The following is a 25,310-nucleotide window of genomic DNA, read 5'->3' as shown; positions in this document are numbered from 1 at the left end:
CCATCAAAGCATAGGATGGGAGGGGGAGAGATGGACCCACCCAACTGTCCGTCAAAGTATAGGATGGGAGGGGGAGAGATGGACCCACCCAACTGTCCGTCAAAGTATAGGATGGGAGGGGGAGAGATGGACCCACCCAACTGTCCATCAAAGTATAGGATGGGAGGGGGAGAGATGGACCCACCCAACGGTCCGTCAAAGTATAGGATGGGAGGGGGAGAGATGGACCCACCCAACTGTCCATCAAAGTATAGGATGGGAGGGGGAGAGATAGACCCACCCAACTGTCCGTCAAAGTATAGGACGGGAGGGCGAAAGATGGACCCACCCAACTGTCCATCAAAGTTTAGGATGGGAGGGTGAGAGATGGACCCCCCCAACTGTCCATCAAAGTATAGGATGGGAGGGGGAGAGATAGATCCACCCAACTGTCCGTCAAAGTATAGGATGGGAGGGGGAGAGATGGACCCACCCAACTGTCCATCAAAGTATAGGATGGACCCACCCAACTGTCCATCAAAGTTTAGGATGGGAGGGGGAGAGATGGACCCACCCAACTGTCCATCAAAGCATAGGATGGGAGGGGGAGAGATAGACCCACCCAACTGTCCATCAAAGTATAGGATGGGAGGGGGAGAGATGGACCCACCCAACTGTCCGTCAAAGTATAGGATGGGAGGGGGAGAGATGGACCCCCCCAACTGTCCATCAAAGTATAGGATGGACCCACCCAACTGTCCATCAAAGTTTAGGATGGGAGGGGGAGAGATGGACCCACCCAACTGTCCATCAAAGCATAGGATGGGAGGGGGAGAGATAGACCCACCCAACTGTCCATCAAAGTATAGGATGGGAGGGGGAGAGATGGACCCACCCAACTGTCCATCAAAGTATAGGATGGGAGGGGGAGAGATGGACCCACCCAACTGTCCATCAAAGTATAGGATGGGAGGGGGAGAGATGGACCCCCCTCAACTGTCCGTCAAAGTATAGGATGGGAGGGGGAGAGATGGACCCACCCAACTGTCCATCAAAGTATAGGATGGGAGGAGGAGAGATAGACCCACCCAACTGTCCGTCAAAGTATAGGACGGGAGGGCGAGAGATGGACCCACCCAACTGTCCATCAAAGTTTAGGATGGGAGGGTGAGAGATGGACCCCCCCAACTGTCCATCAAAGTATAGGATGGGAGGGGGAGAGATAGATCCACCCAACTGTCCGTCAAAGTATAGGATGGGAGGGGGAGAGATGGACCCACCCAACTGTCCATCAAAGTATAGGATGGGAGGGAGAGAGATGGACCCACCCAACTGTCCATCAAAGTATAGGATGGGAGGGGGAGAGATGGACCCACCCAACTGTCCATCAAAGTATATTATGGGAGGGGGAGAGATGGACTCACCCAACTGTCTGTCAAAGTATAGGATGGGAGGGGGAGAGATGGACCCACCCAACTGTCAAAGTATAGGACGGGAGGGGGAGAGATGGACCCACCCAACTGTCCATCAAAGTATAGGATGCGGGCCTTTGACTTTTCTCGGCCCATGATTGGCTGAACTCCTGGGTTGGTGATTGGTCTGTTGTGCCTGGGCAGAGGGGTAGATACCCCCTTGTGGCCAAATAATATTATAAACTATATATTGCACAATATCTCAAAATGTTGTGGACGGGTTTTGCCAAAACTTGGCGGATGAGTTGGATAGGTGACAAGAACAAGGCGATTAGATTTTGGTTCAGGTCCGGATGCAAACCTGGCCGATCAGTGCGATACAAAACGTAAATTGTTCCACCTGACGGAGGTATACACTCTACCAATCACAGTTCTAGTGTTGTTATTGTGTTAGTCTAGTAGGATTTTGTTCCTGGTCTTATGTGCTCAGAAATTATTATTTCTTAAAGAGACAGGGTATGCCTCGTGATCCTGCCATTTTGCCGCACACACACGTTTGGGTTTAATTTGAATCCCTGGAGGGCTAAATTGGTACCAGAGTGGTGCGAGCCTGCAGTTCGCAGTTGGTTGGTCAGGAAAACTGACTGCTTTGTTTTATACTTAAACTAGCCTCCAGTGTGGTCTTCAATTCCTCTCATTGGATGGTTTCCGCCCACGTGACAAGGTCTGTAACACAATATCCACTGCCAAAATCAACCATGTTCACCTTGGAGTTTATAACCATGTGGTAAGTAAATAGTAACAACACACACACATAACAAACACCAGAAATACTTTATTATATATATATATAACACTGACAAACAAATACTGTATATTGGCTTAATACTAACATGGTACAGCCATCAGAGGTTGGCATAAAAACAAACGCATTGCCCGTGCAGCTGTTATATTCTGTGCATTCGCGTTTGCAATCTCACTACCTGCAAAACATTTACATTTAGTGCTGGGAGGAAAGCACAGCCTGGCAGGATAAAATCAAGGTATGCGCACTCGCTTTTGGGCTGTCTTACCTGGGTAGGTGATTCATGTCGGGCATCCTGGCCAAATTCGAAATTTATCTCATAACCTACAGGGGGCGTTGCATCAGTGGCACAGCCATGCTCCGGGCAACGAATGGAAACCCCCTGCCATGTGCTGCATGCAGAAGAAAAAGAGGAAGAGGAAGAAGATGCAAAGCATAAAGGCATTCTGCATTTCTGGGCAGGGAGTGTCTGTGTTTGGATCCACTCTATTATAATAGTGATGGGTTGACTTCCTCAAAGTCAAACACAAAGATCATGAATGATCTTCCGGTTTGACAAAACTTCCGCTCATTATAATTTAATAGGTAAACGTGACCATGAGGAGTACCTTTCATAGAATGAGACACTATTGCTTCTAAGAATAATCGCTTTTCATGTAACAATCATATTTGAAAAGATAAAATATTTGAATGGGGAGTGATAAATTAAGTGCAATTGAAAGCGGAAGGGATAGAGGAGGTGGGATGGAGGGTTCCACATGAGAAGAGAACACAGGGAGCCCTTTAACTTTGGAAAGAAGCAGAAACTTCCTCAAAAGAGCTCATTAATTAATTTCTGTTGCCAGAGTAAAAAAATTTTTTTCTCTTTCTTCGGATTGATCGGTAACTCCACGGCTTGACACCAGTTACGAAAAAGGGAAACAAAAGTTGGACAGTTAATTAAAAAAGACAAAAATCCTTGTCCGAGTTGCATGACGAAAATTTCAGTTAAACAATTGTAGAAAAATACCAATTTTGTCAATGTCAGTGAATGACTTCATAATTGAGGCCACGGATTGAAGACTCAGCTTTAACAAAAATAATAATTACATCAGCCCAGTGGGAAGAAAAATACACAACCAAACCTTCAACACCTATTGTCAACCAAAGGCATTGCCAATAATTATTTCTTTGCTTTTGAAGTCCGCACCTGATGGACCATGTCCCTCGGCTTCGAGACCCTGATACGATGCGCAAACCCACGTACGATTTCTTTCTGAAAGTGGTAAACTGTGACGGCTCTTGTCTTCACTTCTTATAAACTCCATGTCGAAAAAAATAAAATAATAAGTGCCCTTCTCATCAACTAGATTACATTGCGTCCGTCCGATGACGCCATGATCATGAAGATATTATTTTAAAATATTAATGTTTTTACACATTGCCTTTATTAGTGCCATGCATCAATTATTTAAAGACCATTGGTAAGAGAACAAAGACTTAACACGTGTACAATTTTATGTCCACAAACCTTTGCTTGAAAGATTGCACTTCTGGAACAACTTTATAGGATTTCAAAATGGGGTTTGCAACAAATTATTCGACTATATACGTACAGTCACGTGAAAAAGTAAGTACACCCCATGTAAAGTTTTGACTTTTTCAACATATTTCAACATACAGCTATTTGATCTTCATTTCAACAATATTGATAGATAAAGGTGATATAATATAACAAATACCATGAAACATTTACATTTTGTAGTCCATTGTATAATTTAAATAAACATAAATGCAAATTTCGCATGTGGAAAAAGTAAGTACACCCTTGGCTCTAATAGGTGGTATTGCCCCCTTTGGCAGAAACAACCTCAAGTAGGCGTTTCTTATAACTGTCTACCAGTCTCTGACATCGACTGGGAGAATTTTTTGCCCACTCCTCCATGCAGAATTCTTTCAGCTGTGCAATGTTTGAGGGGTTTCTTGCATGCACAGCTCGTTTCAAATCCCCCCACAACATCTCGATGGGATTTAGATCCGGGCTTTGACTTGGCCATTCCAGAACCCTCCATTTCTTTATTTTCAGCCATTCCTTGGTGGATTTCCTGGTATGTTTAGGGTCATTGTCATGTTGCAAGGTCCACCTTCGGTTGAGCTTCAACTTTCCGACAGATGGCCTCTCATTATCCTCAAGCACCCTCTGGTACAATGAAGAATTCATAGTGGATTCTATGATGGTGAGCTGCTCAGGCCCTGATGCAGAAAAGCTGCCCCAAACCATAATATTTCCACCACCAATCCCACCATGCTTTACAATTGGTATCAGGTTCTTGTGGTGAAATGCTGTCTTTGGTTTCTGCCAAACATGTCTTCTGGTACTGTGGCCAAATAGCTCTACCTTTGACTCATCTGTCCAGAGCACATTGTTCCAGAAGTGCTGGTCTTTGCCTAGGTGTTCATCGGCAAACTTTAGTCTTACCCTGATGTTCTTTCTGGACAGCAAAGGTTTCCTTCTGGCACACCTCCCATGTAGATCAAATTTTTGCAGCCTCTTTCTAATGGTAGGCTCGTGCACTTTGACATCAACAGTGGCAAGAGCTACCTGTAGGTCCCGTGATGACATTCTGGGGTTCTTAGAGACTTCTTTCAGCATCTTTCGGTCTGCTCTTGGGCTGAACTTGCTCGGGTGTCCTGGCCTGAACAAGTTGGCAGTTGTTTGGAATCTTCTCCACTTGAAGATGATCTTCCGGACAGTCGAATGATTGATTTCAAATTGTTTGGAGATCTTTTTAAATCCCTTCCCAGACTCGTAGGCATCTATAACCTTCTTTCTGAAGGCCTCAGAGAGCTCTTTTGATCTTGGCATGGTGACGCCGCACACTTCAACAACAAAGAGCAAACCAAACTAAATCTCTGAGGTTTAAATAAGACAGGTTCCTCCAAGATGCTCTCTATCGATGTTCTAATCATTTGCACTTGAGCTGGTGCACCTGATTCTAATTTTAGGTATTTGAAGTAGTGATAAATGTAGGGGTGTACTTACTTTTTCCACATGCGAAATTTGCATTTATGTTTATTTAAATTATACAATGGACTACAAAATGTAAATGTTTCATGATATTTGTTATATTATATCACCTTTATCTATCAATATTGTTGAAATGAAGAGCAAATGGCTGTATGTTGAAATATGTTGAAAAATGTTGAAAAAGTCAAAACTTTACATGGGGTGTACTTACTTTTTCACGTGACTGTATATATATATATATATAGAGAGAGATATATATATATATATATATATATATATATATATATACTGTATATATATATATATGTATATATATATATATATATATATATATATATATATATATATATATATATATATACACACATATATATATCTATTAGGGTGGTCCAAAAATTTGAAGATTGGATTTGAAGATATCTGAAAATTTGAAATTTGAAAATTTGAAGATATCTGTGGACCACCCTAATATATATATACTGCATATAAATATGAATATATATATGGCTAACCCCCGCTCTTGCAGGGAAAATGGCCTTTAAAATGCCTGTTGTTGTTGTGTATATATATTTATATATATATATATATATATATATATATATATATATATATATATATATATATATATATATATATATATGTGAAACACCAGAGGGCGACGCATATGTTCATTTGGTTGGAGCTTGACATCTGTTTTAAAAACACGTTTGCGAAAAGTCTGACTTTCTGACGCGATCTGTTTGATGTGTCTCATTATGGCAACTTTACTGTTAAACATCGTAATTGCTTTGGCACTGCCCCATATGCTGTAAGTATTTTCAGCTTGTGTGAACGCCGTGTCGAAGAACACCGTGGAAAGCATGGTGGTCATATGAACCTTGAACACTTTCCAAATCCCGACCTGCCCTGGCCTCGACGGGCATTGGCTGCCGATGTCTTATCGACGTCATATGGTCATATCCCATAGTTCACTGACCCCAAAACTAAATATGAGGGAAAACGTCCAAAATGCACGCTCGAGAATTGCTTAGAGTCCACATTTCCCATGGAGAATCCCCGTCACCCTGTGTCATTCCCTCCACTGAATGCAAATCACGCAAGATTCATTCAGGTATGAAAGTCAAACACGACCTTTAGATATGGAAGTTTAAACGGCACAGAAATAAAATCCCTGCTTTTAGTTTGGCAAAATCCTTATTTAAAAACAAATAAAAACGCCACTGTTGACAGTGGAAAAGCATAATACCATAAAATATAAATATATATATATATATATGCCACTGACACATCAGAGAAATACCTCGACATTCGCTTGAAAACATCTTTGGCACAAAGCGAGGGACTGGACACCTAGAAAAGGATTGTCATTGAGTGCATAGTGACTTCTATCTGGAAATTTCCATTCGTGTCCTGGACAGTCCAATTTATCAATCATGAGCGGTCCCAATTTGAAAAGAGGCCTCACACCGTTGTCTCGTTTTTCCAAGGTCCTGTCCGTATGCTTGCTTTACTTTCAGCCCTGGCGAGCTCTGCCTCACTGCCAGTGTCTCTTGTACTGTGTGTCCCTTGTGATACGGCAGCCAACTCCATCGATCGTCCTCGTCTGTTCATCGCTCCGCAAATGCTCACATTTTCAGCCTCTTCCTTACACGTCTGCGTCGAGTCCTCATCGGAGGGCAGCTGTGTGGTGTACTTGCCTGGTCCGTTCCTCTGGACGTGCCTCTCGGAATCCTCATGCCCACTGCCATCCAGACTGGTAGGAACGTCATAGGCATATCCTCGTAAAGCTGCCAACCTAGCCTGGGCGGAGATGGCCGCCGAAGTTCCTCCACTTGGCCTGCCCCACGTCTTGGGCCGTACGACCTGCCCGTTGGACCAGGTGGACTCATGCTCATGGGATATTGCTTCCCCATTAAGTGAGGGCTCAGTTGTACTCAACCTCTCCGCAGAGCCACCTGTTGGACATAGGCCGGGCAGGCTCCGACTGGTCTCCAGTCCTCGGTTTTGAGCAACCTTAGGAAAACAAAGAATGCAATGACTTGCCGACAAAAGACTGAAATGCACATCAATGGTCATGAAATATCGAATTGCATTGATCCATCAGTTAATTGCATGAAACTATAAGAGTTGTAAACTATCAGCCAAATTTATCATTTGCAATTGTTGAAAAATGTTATATCTGTACACATTAATCATGATTATACATATACTATATATATCAGATTAATCCATCTTGAGTTTTCCAACCTTTAATGAGCGAAATAAATAACTGTTCAAATTTTTTAAAAATAAAACATTAATAAATAAATACATTTTATACCTCTCCCACCCCCCCCCCCCCCCTTCCTGTTGCTCCTCCCCCCAAGCCCTCTCCCTCCCACAGATCTCCCGATGTCCATGTTCTCTACTATAGTTGTGCTTCCCTCTCTCTCCCCCTCTTGTCTCCCACTCCCTTTATTATGCGTTCTATGTGTTCACTCTCATTTGAGCCGAGACAAAGTATACAAATAAAAAACAGTGGTTTGTATAAGTATTGACTGGCCATGTTCAAAGAAAGTTATTGGACAGGGCAATGTGCTCACATATGCCAAGGTTTCTTATGAATGTCAATCACTCTTTGGGTACATCGTGCTAAGATAGGGACCAGATCAGAGGGTGGCGGCCATGTTTAATAGGTGTGTGCATGGTGGTGTAGCGACCCATGGGTCCCCCAAGCAGGACCAGCATCAGAATCTCCTTGCTCCAGCCGGTGACGTCCCCGGCGGGGATCCGCGGCGCCATAGTGGCTGGTCACGTGACCACCAAAGCGTGCCGCGCGTGCGGGTATAATCAGCTACACCTGTCGATCACGTGACCACCAAAGCACGCCTCGCTTGAGAGGCGTGGCTTTCGGTTTCGGTTTCTGGTTGTGCTTTATAATGCAGCCCGATAAACGGGCTTTACAGTGTTCCCGAGTTGGTTTTACGAATAAACATCTTCTCGGACGAGTTTGTGCCTTGCCATCCTTTTGTCCGTATCATGCTGGAGCCCGGACTCCTTCACTGGTGACCCCGAATTTGAACACGCAACCCCGACTGCCCCCGCACGGATGCGGGGGCTGCGAACGGACACGGCAAGCACGCCCTAGCCAGGGAAGCCACCTAAGCTGGTGACGCCGGCTTCTCCCGCATGGCTTCGGGCGCAGTTTCGAATGCGGTTTCGAAATGCCGGAGTTTCGGAAACAACGACGGCCATGACTATGAGGTTCGCGCACCGCGCTCGGCTCCTCCTCTACGACCGGAGGGGTGAAGCTATTCTAAGACCCTCCGAAGGCACGGCTGCTTCGTCACCTTCGCACGCACTGACGTTGGCAGAACGGCTGCTTCGTCACCTTCGCGCGCACTGACGTTCGCGGCACGGCCGCTTCGTCACCCTCGCGCACCTACAACTACAACCGCAACTACTTCTCTGACCCTGCAACCTCGGGAGGCCCGCGAGGGACCTCGGCAGCCTCCCCCGAGGACTTCCCCGGCCCCTCGGCCGCCCCCCGTTCACTGCATCCCCCGAGGCCTTGACCAGCCCCGCATCCTCGGGAGGCCCGCGAGGAACCTCGGCAGCCTCCCCCGAGGCCTGGACCAGCCCCTCGGTTGGCTCACCCGCTTTTCGCGTGCACCGCTCGAGCCTTCTCGGCACTGCCCCCGCGCACTGCAACCTCGGGAGGCCCGCGAGGAACCTCGGCAGCCTCCCCCGAGGCCTTGACCAGCCCCTCGGTTGGCTCACCCGCTTTTCGCGTGCACCGCTCGAGCCTTCTCGGCACTGCACCCGCGAACTGCAACCTCGGGAGGCCCGCGAGGAACCTCGGCAGCCTCCCCCGAGGACTTGCCCGGCCCCTCGGCCGCCCCCCGTCCTGCACCCCCCGTCCGACCACCCGCCACCACACCGGACCCCCCCTGCCTGCACCCCCCGTCCGACCACCCGCCACCACACCGGACCCCCCCCCCCCCCCCCCGCGACTGGCCAGGGGTCGTTTCGGTCGGGTCATCCGGAACCCCCTCAGGTTGACCTCCCTGGACCAAGTCCATTCTGGGGGGGCGTGTGTAGCGACCCATGGGTCCCCCAAGCAAGACCAGCATCAGAATCTCCTTGCTCCAGCCGGTGACGTCCCCGGCGGGGATCCCCGGCGCCAGAGTGGCTGGTCACGTGACCACCAAAGCGTGCCGCGCGTGCGGGTATAATCAGCTACACCTGTCGATCACGTGACCACCGAAGCACGCCTCGCTTGAGAGGCGTGGCTTTCGGTTTCGGTTTCTGGTTGTGCTTTATAATGCAGCCCGATAAACGGGCTTTACAGTGTTCCCGAGTTGGTTTTACGAATAAACATCTTCTCGGACGAGTTTGTGCCTTGCCATCTTTTTGTCCGTATCATGCTGGAGCCCGGACTCCTTCAGTGGCATCTTTGTTGGCCAAATTCAAAATAAGGCTGCAGTTGCTGAACTGGTCGTTACATGAGATGCACACATGATGGTGCTAACATTCATATTTGCGTAAAAACTTCACTGTACTTTTCCAACAGGCTTGTTAAGTTTACTTTTGACTGTTTTGGCAAAACTAGGTGAATGTAGTCTGATGGAAAATGAATTGGAATGGCTGGAACTTGATAAAGGAGGTGTTGCCGAAGGTTAATTTGTATAAGTTGAACCAGCACTAATCTTCCTCGAATCGTATATAATACATAGTTGCCCTATTACATATTGCATAGCTTTCTGCTTTGATTAGGCCTTACCTGCAGGTTGGTGAGTTTCATGGCTCCAGACCAGTCGGTGCTTGAGCCTGAACGGGCAGTGGTGTTGACCTGTCCATGTGTGGTGCTGGCCTCAGCTGCCCTTTTTGCCCTGCAGCCCCAGCATTGTCGCACATCCTGGCGACGTAACCCATGATGCAGTAGCGAACCGAGTCCCAAAGCAGCAGCCCACATGCCGGTGAGCCCCGCGTACGTCAAGCCTCCACGAGCCGCCGCAAGCCCACCAAATGTGCCGGCTGCGCTGCAAGCAACAAGGGTGCACGCGGCACCTAGCAATTGGGCCGAAGGTGAAAGTTCGTCGTCCCAGATTCCTTCTTTGGACCCCTCGGTAGCAGTCGTTCTGCCAGCTGACTCTTGCTGGGAACGATGATGGCAGCAGAGGCGAACCAGACCCAAAGTCAGGTAGGCCAGGGTGGCCAGAGCAGCAAAGGCCGCGGGTCCAAAAAAAGCTGCTAGGCTGGGCTCCCAAGCCAACCAACAGCTATGGTGTTTCAGCAACAAAGAAATGGAAAGGGATATACAAAGTAACAATCAGAATATTTTAAATGCTCCACCATTTTAAAATTATATTTTCAGGAACATCTCTTAAATCCTCTGCAAAGCAACAAATGCCATTGCATTCACTATGAAAGCAAATATAATAATATCCAATTTTATTTTGTCGCTTATTACATTTTATTATTCAGAACATTTAGTTCTTCGTAACAAATGCATTTGACACGGTATCTTCTGGAAAGCATAAATCCTAAAGTGACTGATATACACTTTTTATACCAATTAATTAATGAAGATAATTAAAATATCTTAAACTCATTTAAAGATATTTAGAGGTTATCTTTACAGCATTTTTGAAGCTCCTGGAAGATATGAACTACAATAGGAGTGAGAAATCAGACAGGGTGGACCAATGGCGTTGATCGCCATTGAAATGTGGGAAGGGAGACATGCGAGCGTATCGAATGAATGAATATGAATGATCGTTTTAAGGCCATTTTCCCCGCTAGAGTGGGGGTTAGCCTTGCGGGCCTCATGACAATCATGGTTCCCTGTTTGAGGCAATGTTTTTTTTATGGCCGGATGCCCTTCCTGACGCCAACCCTCAGTCGCCTCTTACGACGCGCAGGGATGCGGTGTACCTATTCTAAACCGGGGTACACACCGTGATCATTCATCCCAGCAAGCTGGTACTCCATTTGCCGACCTCGGAAGGATGACAGGCTGAGTCAACCCCCCTGGCGTTAATTCAGTGATCGACCGGGATTCGAACCCAGGATCCTAGGATCCCAAGCCGGCACCCTAACCGCTAAGCCAATACCAGGCTATGCGAGCATATAGAGTGAATCCAATATGGCGTAGGGTCTGGGACCCACTTGAGGGCCCTGGAAAATTTCGGATTCTGAGCTCTTTATGGCTGCTGGTGTTATCGTTTCTGGGAAAATTATTTTCGGGGGATGGGGGAAAGTCAACTTTCTTTTGTGTCCAGTCCAGTCCAAAAAATAAAGGAATAGCAACAAAGAAAAATCGAAGTAGGCAAAAGAAGAATTGGAACAGCAGTCAAATGCCCTAAAAATCCAATCAAGTGAGCAAGTGGTGAGAACAGCAGCTGAAGCAACACACTAGACTGAAAATAATGTCTGAAATGTAAAATTAAGGCAGAAATGGATGGAAATAGAGAGCTTGTCGTCATACACTAGCCAACCAGAAGTGGAGTTTAAGCGTACACGTTTACATGGATAATTTGTGTCGACCTCCTCTTCAGAACACTGGGGATGTTCAGAAAACCAAGTATCTAAAACCTTTGTCTTCTACGTTATGACATGAGATATGTCTTTACATGAGATGTCCTCATGGAGTTGAAACCTTAGTCCCACAGGCAAGTTTGATTCAGATTTGATAACTAACGACCAAATGCAGCGACCAAGGAGAGACACCAAATTGTGTATTTTAGTATGATGATGATGATGATGATGATGATGATGATGATGATGATGATGATGATGATGATGATGATGATGATGTACATCTAGGCCATACTGTCAGCCCGTCGACCATTATGAAACAGCTTTTTAAATCTCACCGTGCATGAGCTGCACGAAGATGAAATGGAGTGGAAAGCCGTATTAAATTACGAATTTAATTTTAACAATATTTTATCAACAATGAAAAACAGTTAGGAGTGCATGGAAAATACTCCGTGCTTCTAACAATACGGTACATCATTTACTTTGCACATACCTTATGTGGAGTAAATGATGTATAGTTCTGCACAAGTTAGGGTATACTTTTGTTGTTTTGAGTAAATTTAGCAAAGTGTATTGCAGACGCAGTATGTTAGCCAAAATGTCTGATGTCATTGGATATGTTTGCAAAGTTAGTAAAATATATCCTTAGGAATGTGATTGGATGTGCTATTGCCAGGATGCAGTCGTACCATGGACTACCGTGGTCCCCCACATTTGCTGCTGCTGTTATTCCACAGATGACAAGCGGGATGCCTCCACCAATTAGATAAAACCTGCAGCGGTGATGCAACAAAACACATCAGATTGCACAGAGTGTGAATCCTCAAAATGTTCAAATTAACAGGAAAACTCACAGAAAGCCCAAATAAACTGAGATTTACAAAACTGGGAATCATCCAGTAATTCCGATCAATAATGAAATTGTTTGATGTACGCCTCCCAACGTGCTGATGTTCAACCCTTCCTCTTCCTTATGTGTGGGGTGGGAGTAATTTTTAACTTTTGAAGTTTGATTTTGGTTTCCTTTTCAATAATTTAATTTAATTTCTTTAATTTCTTTAACCAATTTAATATACATGTATCAACTTATATGTAATGCTTTGGATTGTTGTCGGCTATCTGGTGATGTCACAATGGTGACTGGAACGTCTGCCTTGCTTATGTTATGATTAAGGTCCACCTTCTATATCTGGAATGTCAACCTACACACGAAGAAACTATCATTAGCAATACATTTTATGTCATCTTATATACATGTATATTTCTGCAATGCATTGATAATAATGATTAAGTTTGGATAACATAGCATGGCACTGTATCCATTGATCCTATATGGACGAAAAACATGTATTTTTGTCAAAAAATGTCCTTAAATGCGACCTTATGACATGATCTTCATCTCGAATCGGCAAAATAACACCAGAAATGGATTCCTCATACTCGGAAACCCCTACAAAGTGGTGTTATTTATGGTTCTACTACTTTTGGTTCTCTAGTTATTTAGAACGCCTTACTTTCGATGGCGGCCATCTTGGATTTGTCCAATATGGCCACCACAGAGGGAGACCAGCTTGGCTCCCTCGAGAAATTGGTAGCTAATGGTAATATCTCCCTCTGGTCCAAAAATGGTGCTTGTGGGACGATGTGAACAATTATATGATTATTCCCCCTGACGACAATACTTCGATCAAATTGAAGGATTCATGGAAAAAAACAAAATCTTCTTATGAAACAATTTCATGGTAATAAAGTATATAATTGTGAATTAAACATTTGTACAACTTTATTATGGAAAGTTTGATCCAAAATCTCAATGCTACTAAACAATTTGAAACATTTCCCATCTTGGAAAATGAAAACTATCACCGCAGCCAATTATTATCGTTGTCGAAGTTATAATCAAATAATTAAACGAGAAAGCATCTCAAAATGCAAAGCCCGTCCACGTCCGCTTTATTCTCAAACTAAAGTCGATGAAAATGACAGTTTAAAAAAATTGTACATTTTATTCATTTGTGTGTCTACATAGTCTTATAATAAAGGTTTGTTGAAAATTTTATGACAAAAGCTGAAATAGTAAAAATGTTATGGCCTGGACAGGCCTACTGAAACTCAATGATGAAGCTCAAATAAATAAAGAAACATGGAAGCCATTTAAAAAACGGCTCATCATACACTCGACGCAATGTGGCGGGGCTGATAAGGGCAATGAATGCTACTATGACTTTGCCTTTTCACATTGTGACCCAATTTTTAATTATTTTCACCATATTCTCATAAAAAAGTTTGTCTCTAATGGTCAAACCTCTAAATGTCAAAATCTCTAATGGTAAAAACGTTATGGCCTGGACACACACACACACACACACACACACACACACACACACACACACACACACACACACACACACGCATGCACACACGCACACACACACACACACACACACACACACACACAGACACAGATACACACACACACACACACACACAGACACACACGCACACACACACACACAGACACAGATACACACACGCACACACACGCACACACACACACACACACAGAGACACAGATACACACACACACACACACAGATCACAGACACACATACACAACACACACACAGACACAGATACACACACAGACATGCACACAAACACAAATACACACACACACACACACACACACACACACACACACACACACACACACACACACACACACACACACACACAAGCAGACACACACACACACCACACACACACACACACACATACACACAGAAGTGATTGCAAACCCCCGTCTTCTGCTGCGTGGGGCGACGTGTTAATAAACCACGGCCAACTATAATGATAGTGGGCAAAACATAATTACCATTTGGGCCAGCAGTGTGGTGACTCGAAAATACATCATAATTATAGCTTGCAACATTGATACTGTGACTTAAGTTACTTACATTGAATTATCAGAATAAACGTTATATTTCCAGCTCTTACACGAGACTTGACTTCAGTATTAAAAGGGAGAATTAAGAGTACAGTGGAATGAATTACACATGATGAATGCCTTGGTTGTATTTTTTTTCCTATAACCTTACTATCTGAAATACCTAGTGTTGCCCGGAGGAGAGAGAGGAGGGAGGAGGGAAGGGGAAGACGTACGGGAGAGGAGGAGGACAAATTTACCTTTGCAAAAAAGTGTTAAAACCTCAGCACTGCCCAGGTAGAAAAGGAAATTGTAATACACTCTGCCACCACCACCAGGTGGCACTAGATGGTGTGCATTTACATACCTAGCTGCAGCCACATAGCCGATGGTACCTCCACACAAAGTTGCATTTCTATCCCGGGTTTGGAGTTTGTAACTTAAAATATGTGGTTGTGCATAGAACACAAACATACAAAGAGAGAGAAACAGAGAGATTTTTGCCTTTTATAGGTGTAGATATCAACATATCATGCAAATCTCATGTGTGTTTGCGTATCCATGCCTCATTGGAAACTGTGTAAAACATTCAAAGAGAACACAAGTCCTAAGTTTATTGATTAGAAGAGAATGAGAAAGCACAAAGCAAAAATGTATATATCAAACTCAACAAGCGAAATTGATGATCTCTCTCTCTCTCTGATGTGCCATACTCTTCACAGAACCAAAGTCTGCCACCATAGTCTGCCACCATAGTCTGCCACCAAAGTCTGCCACCATAGTCTGCCACCATAGTCTGCCACCATAGTCTTCCACCATAGCCTGCCACCATAGCCTGCCACCATAGTCTTCCACCATAGCCTGCCACCATAGTCTTCCACCATAGCCTGCCACCATAGCCTGCCACCATAGCCTGCCACCATAGCCTGCCACCATAGCCTGCCACCATAGTCTGCCACCATAGTCTTCCACCATTGTCTGCCACCATAGTCTGCCACCATAGTCTTCCACCATAGCCTGCCACCATAGCCTGCCACCATAGTCTGCCACCAAAGTCTGCCACCATAGCCTGCCACCATAGTCTGCCACCATAGTCTGCCACCATAGTCTGCCACCAAAGTCTGCCACCATAGTCTGCCACCATAGCCTGCCACCATAGTCTGCCACCATAGTCTGCCACCATAGTCTGCCACCATAGTCTGCCACCATAGCCTGCCACCATAGTCTGCCACCAAAGTCTGCCACCATAGTCTGCCACCATAGTCTTCCACCATAGTCTGCCACCATAGTCTGCCACCATAGTCTTCCACCATAGCCTGCCACCATAGCCTGCCACCATAGTCTGCCACCAAAGTCTGCCACCATAGCCTGCCACCATAGTCTGCCACCATAGTCTGCCACCATAGTCTGCCACCAAAGTCTGCCACCATAGTCTGCCACCAAAGTCTGCCACCATAGCCTGCCACCATAGCCTGCCACCATAGCCTGCCACCATAGTCTGTCACCAAAGTCTGCCACCATAGCCTGCCACCATAGTCTGCCACCATAGTCTGCCACCAAAGTCTGCCACCATAGTCTGCCACCAAAGTCTGCCACCATAGTCTGCCACCATAGTCTGCCACCATAGTCTGCCACCAAAGTCTGCCACCATAGCCTGCCACCATAGCCTGCCACCATAGTCTGCCACCATAGCCTGCCACCATAGTCTGCCACCATAGTCTGCCACCATAGTCTGCCACCAAAGCAGCTTCCTGAGCAAGGGTTATATTGGGTGGTTTGCCAAATTGACTTCGCAGCAGCAGTAGTTAAGACAGGAATTTGTAATTTGTTCATGGTGCTGGTGATAGCTCGCCGACCCTTCGCGAAGAACGCCGTGGGATCTTTAACGACTACCAACTAATGTCGGCAAAAGGGATGTCAGTTGAACGTCAAGTCCATTTGTGGGAAGGCACACACGTTGTTGAATCACCCTGTCTGTGTAACACCGGGAATACAGTTTACAACACGGTCAGGATTCAAACCCAGGGTAGACAGCTTAGAGGTGAGTGTACATACCTATCGGCCACCCTGTCAAAGCTCTAGAAAGACAAACAATCCTACTCTCGCAGCCAAAAATATTGGCACCCGTGCACTTTTTTCAAATAATGCACCATTTCTTCCAGAAAATTGGTGAAATTAATAAATATTTTGGTATCCACATGTGTATTTCTTTGGTTTGCAGTGGAACAAAACAAAAAAAGCTGAAAAAATACTAAACCGTAGCTTATTCCACACAGAAATACTAAAATGGCCCTATACACATATGCAAAGATTACGGAATCTTGAGACTGATCCATTGACTGCTCATATCTTTTTGTTTCAATGTTATTAAGATGCGTTTTTTATTTAAAAGAAAACACCAACAAATAAACAAAAAATATGTCCTGCATAGCACGATACTTGCGAAATCCCTAAAATAAGTTGTTGGCCTATGATGACCTCAAAAATAATTGGTGGTTGAATTCAGTGACCTGGTATGCAAATATCCTCTTACAATGTCAAGGCAATCGAATGAAAATTGAGGATTTTAGAAACTTGACCTATGTTGACCTTTTGGCCTATGGTGACCATAAAAATACTTGGTGGTTGAATTTAGTGACCAGGTATACAAATCCTCTACAACTTTCAAGTTAATCAGATGAAAATTGAGGATTTTAGAAACTTGGCCTATGTTGACCTTTTAGCCAATGTTGACCTCGAAAATAATTGGTTGAATTCAGTGATCAGATATGCAAGTCCTCTTCAAATTTCAACTTAATCAGATAAAAATTGAGGATTTTAGAAATTTGGCCTATGTTGTCCTTTTGGCATATGTTGACCTTTTGGCCTATACAACACACAACAACATGCATTTTAAAGGCCATTTTCCCTGCTAGAGCGGGGGTTAGCCTTGCGGTCCCCATGACAATCTTCTCCATTTTGCCCTATTTTCTGCATCTCTCCTTGTTAACCCCCTTGCCCGCATTTCTTCTTCCACCATCTTTAGCCGAGTCTTTCTCGGTCTTCCCCGTCTTCTACTTCATTCTACATTCATTTCCATCACTCTTCTCAACCAGTCACTTTCATCCTTCCTCAACACATGACCAAACCATCTCAACCTGTTCCTCTTCACAGCATCAATCACAGGCTCTATTCCCATCATCTTTCGCAATTCATCATTTGTCTTCCTCTCTCTCAACGATACTCCGCACATCCGTCGAACCATTCGCATTTCCACCCTTTCCAACCTTCGTTGCTGCTCTACGTTCATTACCCATGTCTCGCTCCCATAAATCATAACACTTCTCACACATGCAGCATACACTTTTCCCTTCAGCTTCACCGACACTCCCCTCATCATCAGCACGCCACTCAATTCCCGAAACTTCTTCCATGCACATCTCACTCGAGCAACCGTTGCCGAGTCTGATCCACCTTCTCCATTCAGCATGTCTCCGAGGTAGCAAAATGTTTTCACACCTTCCAGCTTCACGCCGTCTCCAAGATCCAACTCAACATTTCCTCCATCTGCAGCTTCCTCTGTGCACACCTTACATTTGAATGTAGCTGCCACACTGGTTAATGACCCTCTCAGACCACTACATTTTTGATGAACCCACTCAGCGCACATTGTACACTGAATGGAGTTCACTCCGACACCCTTCCGACACACAGCACAGGGCCACTTCTCAGTTCTTTCCACCTCACCACATGCTTTACCACTTGCCATCACCTTCGTCTTTCCGATATTCACCTTTAGACCTTTTGTCTCCATACATTCCTTCCACGTGTTCATCTTTTCCTTCAGTCCATCCATACTTTCCGCAATCAACACCAGATCATCTGCATACAACAACTCCCACGGTAAACCCTCCTTTATGTTCTGAGTCAGCACCTCCATCACAGCTACAAATAGTAGTGGACTTAGTACCGACCCCTGATGCACTCCCACCTTCACCTCAAACTCACCACTGTTCCCGTCCTTCGTCCTTACAGCTGTGCGCGCTCTTTTGTACATTGCCATCACTACTCTGATCAACCATTCCTCCACTCCTAACTTCCTCAATGCCCATGTCAATACTTTGCGTGGAACCCGATCGAATGCTTTCTCCAGATCAACAAACCCAAGAAACAACTTCTTCCTCTTCTCCATATGTATTAATGTATCTCATATATGGATCTCCATACTTCTCTTCTTCTCCATATGTAGGCATATTGGCCTATGTTGACCAATAATATAATTGGTGGTTGAATTCATTGACCAGATATGCGAATCCTCTTCAAACTTCAAGTCAATCGGATGAAAATTGAGGATTTTAGAAATTTGACAAAGTTGGTGACCTTTGGCCTATGTTGGCCTATTGACCTTTTGACCCCAAAAACAATAGGCTTCTTGCGTATGAACAACTCTGCCATTTGGTGATGTTTCGTGAAGATCGGTTGAAAATTGTGACCTGTAGGCGACTGACATACAGACAGACAGACAATCAGACAATCAGACAGAATAACGCACAAGACCAACCAATATACTTGAAAAATATTCGATTTTCTTAAGTAACAAATCATACTCCATCAAAGCATTCCCCTTTTTTTTGAAGGGCAGAAACTGCTTGATTTGTTCTTTCATAACAACGAGCTTCAGCTTTTAGTTTTCAACAGCACGGATGTCCGTCTTTCTATTACGAGAGAATGATCTGCATAAGGATACCGTTCAGGATTTGTCTCATTTAACTGTTGTTAATTGTTATCTCTATGGATAATTATAATCGTCCAACATGCCCAATTCTGTGTTTTGTCTTGAGTTAATGTTATGCTTTTATATTGATTTCATACATGTGGTCTCGGTCAAGTAATCATGTCCACATAGCACATGCGCCTCAGTCGTTAACCCTTTCAAAAGCTTCTCTCTTTTGTACTCCACTCACACTGCCATTACCTGCTTTTTCTCAGTGACCTAACCACCTACCTGATACAAAAGCAAAAAATATTTTATTTGTTAAAACTAATCCCCTGTCCACCTTCCTCCTACCTGGCTAGTCAAGCTGAACTTACAATATCCCTTTTCTTCTGACTCCTTAATACCAAACACTAGGTTTCTATTCAAATATATTTACTATAATTTAGAGCCATCCATATATTACATAATGCGTTTTCAGCAATTTTAGACATTCCCCTATCCCTGCAATGCTCCCTAATACTGGGGCAGAGACACCCCGTCCACACAACACCCCGTAATGCTCGCCAGGCCTCCTACCGACCCTCTTGTACATTATGCAATATAGGGATGCCCCCCATCCCACCAATTTTTTTTCCGCTTTCCTCTTTCTCTTGGCCTGCTCCCAAAATCACTTCGCTTGCCAACCACATTTTTACAGATCTTGGGACGGCACTTTTACATTCTTTGGTGGACGGCACTCTTTTATCTCTGATATTAACTGCCACTCCCCCCGCTCTGACTTCAATGTGGGCCTGCATATTGCTCGGCTCAGGATTTTGAAACCGAATCCGATTTGTACTGCATGTGCATGGCAGTTGACGCTGACAAGTTTACAGTTCCCTCTTCCTCATCCATCCTCATTCTCCCCCTCTCTCGCCCCATATCTGCGCTCTACCACCCCACACTTGTACTCTGGCTCCCCCGTCCATATGCACCCAACCCCTGCTCATACTCTCTCATTCCTTAAAGTGAGACTACTCCCGCTTCCTGAACAATATGAAGAACCACCTTTAGAGGCCATTTTCACCGCAGAGCAAGGGTTGGCCTTTTGTGGGCACCATGGTCCCCTTTTTGAAGCAATGTTTTACGGTCAGATGCCCTTCCTGCCACCAACCCTGTTAGTCGCCTCTTGCGACACACAGGGAATTACCAGTGAACTGGTACTCAATTCGCCAACCTTGGAAGGATGACAGGCTGAGTCAACCCCCCTGGCGTTAATTCAACGATCGACCGGGATTCGCACCCAGGATCCGAGGATCACAAGCCGGCACCCTAACCGCTAAGCCAATTCCTGAACAATATGGACGTTAAATATTTGAGGGCTCAGTTCTTACGTCACAGATCTCTCCATACAAGTTTCTGCTGCTTCTCCAGATATCTTGCACTTCGCAAAAATGTTCCTCTTACGGGATGCCACTAACTTTTGCGTCTCTCCCTAGGTATTCTCTTTTCTATTATGACAGGCCATTTATCAAAATTGGCCTCCAAAACTAGTCGCAGAGCATCAGACTGGGTATGTTACAGTGCATCTTCATTGCGGCAAATCCTTGGTGCATCGAAACCGCTCACAGCTTACAAGTCCTTTGTGCATAACTCAGCAGAATACTGCTTTCTCCCATGGGCTAGTTGTTGCCATAACCATACACTTAACTCTCCTGAATGCTGTAAAATCCAAAGCTCTCAACATCGTTAGCATTTTCCACAAAGAAGCAGAATAAATGCCTGCTACTCTCTCATTGCAGACAGTTTTGTGGCTTTTTTGTTTCTTCTCCTCCATGTGCAGCCTCCTTCCTCTGTCCATTGAATCGCACTCTTCCCTTCAGGTATTTATGTTGGCACTACATCAGCATATCAGGTCATCCTTCACCCTTACCTGTAATCTTTTCGACCCTCAATAATCCTCACCATCTTTTTTCAGGCTGCTGTGTTCCTTCTCTCTTCTCATTCATACCCTTGTTGTGTCCACACTTCGTCCGCTTGTCCTACTGCCAGTGCAATGCCTGTCCCACTGCCAGTACCCTCTGTTTCTTCACTCTTCCATGAGCCTAGACTTTGTATACAAAAACATCGACCAGAAATTTGACAGATTGCCCATCTCTTTAACGATTCTATACTAATAGCCTCGCATATTGTGAAAAAACACTTGTTTCATAAACAGGAAATTAGGTGCTGTGGAGACAAAAAAAACAGCAATAATTATGTCCCCTAGATTATGTACAATAGCACAATAAATAACCTGTCCAATAATATTACTTAAACCAACAGGCTGGCAGGATAGCCCAGAGGTGTGGGCATTAACTTCTGAGCTGTCTAGCCTGGGTAGGTATTTGGTGGATATTAAAGACCCCACAATGCCTTTCCTGGAGGGGAAGTGGACGCCCTGTCCAAATTACAAATTCCTGGTCCAACATACAGGGGGGTCCACATCAGTGGCACAGCCACACTCCCAGCAATGACACAAACCAACAACTACATGACACACATGAGATGAGACGACATAAATGAAACCCTGCAATCTCCTTACTCTAAAAGAGGAACGTCTAATATACAGGTAGCTCAAAATAAGGATAGCTTTTGATATGAGACTCGATATTGCAACTCAGAAAAAAGATACACGGTGTTCTGCTATAAACATACAATTATCCCAGAAACCAAGATTGCGGAAGTAAAGATGGTGGAAACCAAGACGACATAAATCAAGATGGGAGTAACTATTGATACGAACAAATGCAATTGTAATGAACATGCTTTTAAATAAATATATATACGTATATATTTATTTATTTATTTATATATATATATATTGTGTACAAGATCAAGGCTCGTGTAAGAGCTAACATTAATCACATAAAAACAAACTGACACAAAAATATGATCAAAGGAGCGGGAGACAAGATGGGGAGAGAGAGAGAAGCACACAAGTACAGCAGTAGAGAACAGGGACATCGGGAGATCTGTGGGAGGGAGAGCGCTTGGGGAGAGGAGGTATGGGAAGGGGGTTGGGGGTTCTATAAACCAATAAAATCACACCGAAATAACTGCATGCTTGCATGTTCAAAGTATACAATAATGATAGGTAAACCTTAAGATAGGGCGAGGCGGTGAACTTGGAGACTCCGTGGGTAGAGGGGCAGGAGGTCGATGTGCCATGCGCTTGCTGATTTGTCGGCTGTAGATGACCAACCACAGGAGGGAGCTCAGCGAAGCGTAGTGCAGCACGATGGTGACCTGCAGGGACAGGAGTTCATTGAGGGCAAGATATCGTTTTCCAAATCGTTCAGTATGTGCAAAGGTGAAAAACAGTTTCTTTTGTGCATCAAGAATTGCTGAGCAAAAGGTGCTTTTGCTTCAGGTATCATTTGTGTGAATTGAAGTCGAATGCGAAAGAGCTCACAAGCGAACGCGCTACCTCCGAGTTCTCTCGCCAAACATGTGCTGAAGTTAACGCATTAAATTTGACACCGAGGCTGAAGTACGGGATACGAGATGATGGAAATATAGGTGTATGACAGCTAAGGTGGGATGGGAGGAGTCGTGTAATGCCTTACTGATGGGAAGCAGATGGACACGAACCTCATGGTACAGCATGACGTGAAAGGGAGAGGAAAGTGGGAAATTGAAGCGATGTGTAATAGAAAGCAGCTGCACACTGAACTTGCTCTCCAAAGTGATGCAAATATGGCGTCGAAAGCTCATGTTTTCAAAATCGGCATGGCAAAGGTGGACATTTACTAATTTGTGAACTTAGCTTTAAGCATTTTCATTTCAAATGACTGGCATCTGGACTTCAAAGTGGTCTTCCATATTGTCGCCGAGTTCGAGAAAGATTACCCGAATGATCCTGAAATGCCTTTGTCTCGTTTTCGTCTATAAAAGTCAACCTTTACAGGATATTTATACTACCTCGTAGATAATTGAAGAGAAAGTTTTTAACTGCCTCGCACGAGGTAAACAAAATGACCACTAATCGTTTGGAAAGCTAAATATTTACGATTTTTAAACAAACCACGAGCAAATGCGCCATAAGGAAAGTGCAAAGGGCGTTCAATAGTTCTAGGAATGCGATACTCACAAAAATGTAAGAAACACCAACATTGTTTTTTTTGTTATTTCTCAACATACAAGTACAGCATATATAATTAATAAGGAAATATTGTTCATCTTGATATTATACGCTCGGGAGGTGCGGTGGTTCGACCAGCTCTGCGGACAGCGTTGGTGCTGACAAAACAGTTTCTTGGCAAGGGTTATGCTGGGTGGTTTGCCAATGTCTTCCAAGCAGTAGTTAGGGTAGGAATTTGGAATTTTGGTCAAACAAAATTACGATACTTTTAAACTTAAATAAAGAGATCATTCTGATCACTCATTCTTGATCTACTTGATATATTCAGCTGCTTACAGAATGTGAGCACAATCCACTACATCAAATATATATAACTTGTATTTATTATGTCTTCAAGTAGGATGTACAGCAAGCAGTAACTGACTGCTTATTAGGCACGAGCCCAAAGCACCCGGCGTTGCCAGGATTCTTTTTGAATGAATTTACTACTATAATCAGCTTTTACTCGCGGCTGTAGAAGATTGACTACTATAATTTAGCTCAGCTTTTAATTGCGAAATGGGCCCATCCCGGCCGAGGCGGCCTCAAACGGCCTCATCACCTAGCCTATAACCTTTCCAGGATCCGTCCCGACATTTTTAGTTCTTTTTGAATGAATTTACTACAATAATTCAGCTTTTACTCACGGCCGTAGAAGATTGACTACTATAATTCAGCTCAGCTTTTAATTGCGAAATGGGTACAGCCCGGCCGAAGAGGCCTCGACCGGCCTCGCCACCTAGCCGATAACCTTCCCGGGGCCCGTCCCGACATTTTTACTTCTTTTTGAATGAATTTACTACAATAATTCAGCTTTTACTCACGGCCGTAGAAGATTGACTACTATAATTCAGCTCAGCTTTTAATTGCGAAATGGGCCCAGCCCGGCCGAGGTGGGCCTCGACCGGCCTCGCCACCTAGCCTATAACCTTCCCGGGGCCTGTCCCGACATTTTTTGTTTCAGAGGTTTCCTCCTATCATTCACCGTTCAAGAGATTAGCGCGTGCAGACAAATGAACAAACAAACAAATAAAAACTTTCTTTTATATATATAGATGAGTTTAGTAGATCTATATCCCCCTGCAATTCTGTAGGACTGAGTCAATCCTACAGAGATGGAGAAGGCCTGCAGCTCTGCTCAGCTCACAAGTCTGTTCATTCATTCATTCATTTCGATTTATTGAAATAATTAAACACTGGACAAGGCAGTTCAAAGACTGAAATTTGTCAAGTTTACAATAATAAAAGTATATCATAAAACTTACAAATGTATATAAAAATAATAATAATCATAAAATTACTTTAATAAATTTAATAAATATAAAATTAGATTAATCAAAATATCAAAATAAGTAAAAGGAATGAACATAAAATACATAATCAAACAACAAAAAAGCTGGTCGTTAGTTAAACCTAAAAAAAACCGAACATCAAGGCTTTCGATTGTGTTCATCATGAATTGATGTGATTATGCTGAGAGAAATGGGGATGTCGGAGCATCTGATACGTCCGATACACTAAACAAGAAACTACAATAAGAACGAAGTATGGAGAGATCGGATGGTCTGGAATTGGAAAAGGGGTCAGAGAATGGTGGATTCTCTACCCTTACTTGTTCAATCTGTATATTGCGTACATCATGAAGAAATCATTAGAGGAAGATGTATCAACAACCTAAGGTGTGCTGATGGCACCAATCTGTTGGCAGAAAGTAAAGAGGACTTGATGAAACTGCTGCAGACAATGAAGACGGAAAGTGAAAAAGTTGGTCGTCAGTTAAACCTAAAAAAAAAAAAACATCTTGTCAACTGAGAAGATCAAC

The 25,310-nt window shown here is 44.2% G+C and overlaps 2 protein-coding genes across 4 annotated transcripts in view; both read right to left on the bottom strand.

Moving 5' to 3' along the window:
- Positions 1 to 25,310, bottom strand: part of KNDC1 (kinase non-catalytic C-lobe domain containing 1) — a 1,149,158-nt gene that overhangs the window by 278,794 nt on the left and 845,054 nt on the right. The gene's annotated exons all lie outside the window — the stretch shown is intronic.
- Positions 5,819 to 25,310, bottom strand: part of LOC137420696 (adhesion G protein-coupled receptor A2) — a 202,454-nt gene continuing 182,962 nt past the window's right edge. Inside the window, exons 18-21 of the mRNA XM_068105976.2 lie at positions 22,469 to 22,614; positions 12,415 to 12,498; positions 9,966 to 10,464; positions 5,819 to 7,216 (exon numbers count right to left, since the gene is read on the bottom strand). Coding sequence (XP_067962077.2) covers positions 6,665 to 7,216; positions 9,966 to 10,464; positions 12,415 to 12,498; positions 22,469 to 22,614 — 1,281 coding nt within the window. The 3' untranslated portion in view covers positions 5,819 to 6,664. The remainder of the gene's footprint in view (positions 7,217 to 9,965; positions 10,465 to 12,414; positions 12,499 to 22,468; positions 22,615 to 25,310) is intronic.

The sequence above is a fragment of the Myxine glutinosa genome, chromosome 2 (genome assembly GCF_964187855.1).
Source record: "Myxine glutinosa chromosome 2, kmMyxGlut1.1, whole genome shotgun sequence".
NCBI classification, from domain to species: Eukaryota; Metazoa; Chordata; class Myxini; order Myxiniformes; family Myxinidae; genus Myxine; species Myxine glutinosa.
Note: the sequence above shows the minus strand (reverse complement) of the source record. Positions and strands in the feature narration are given on the sequence as shown.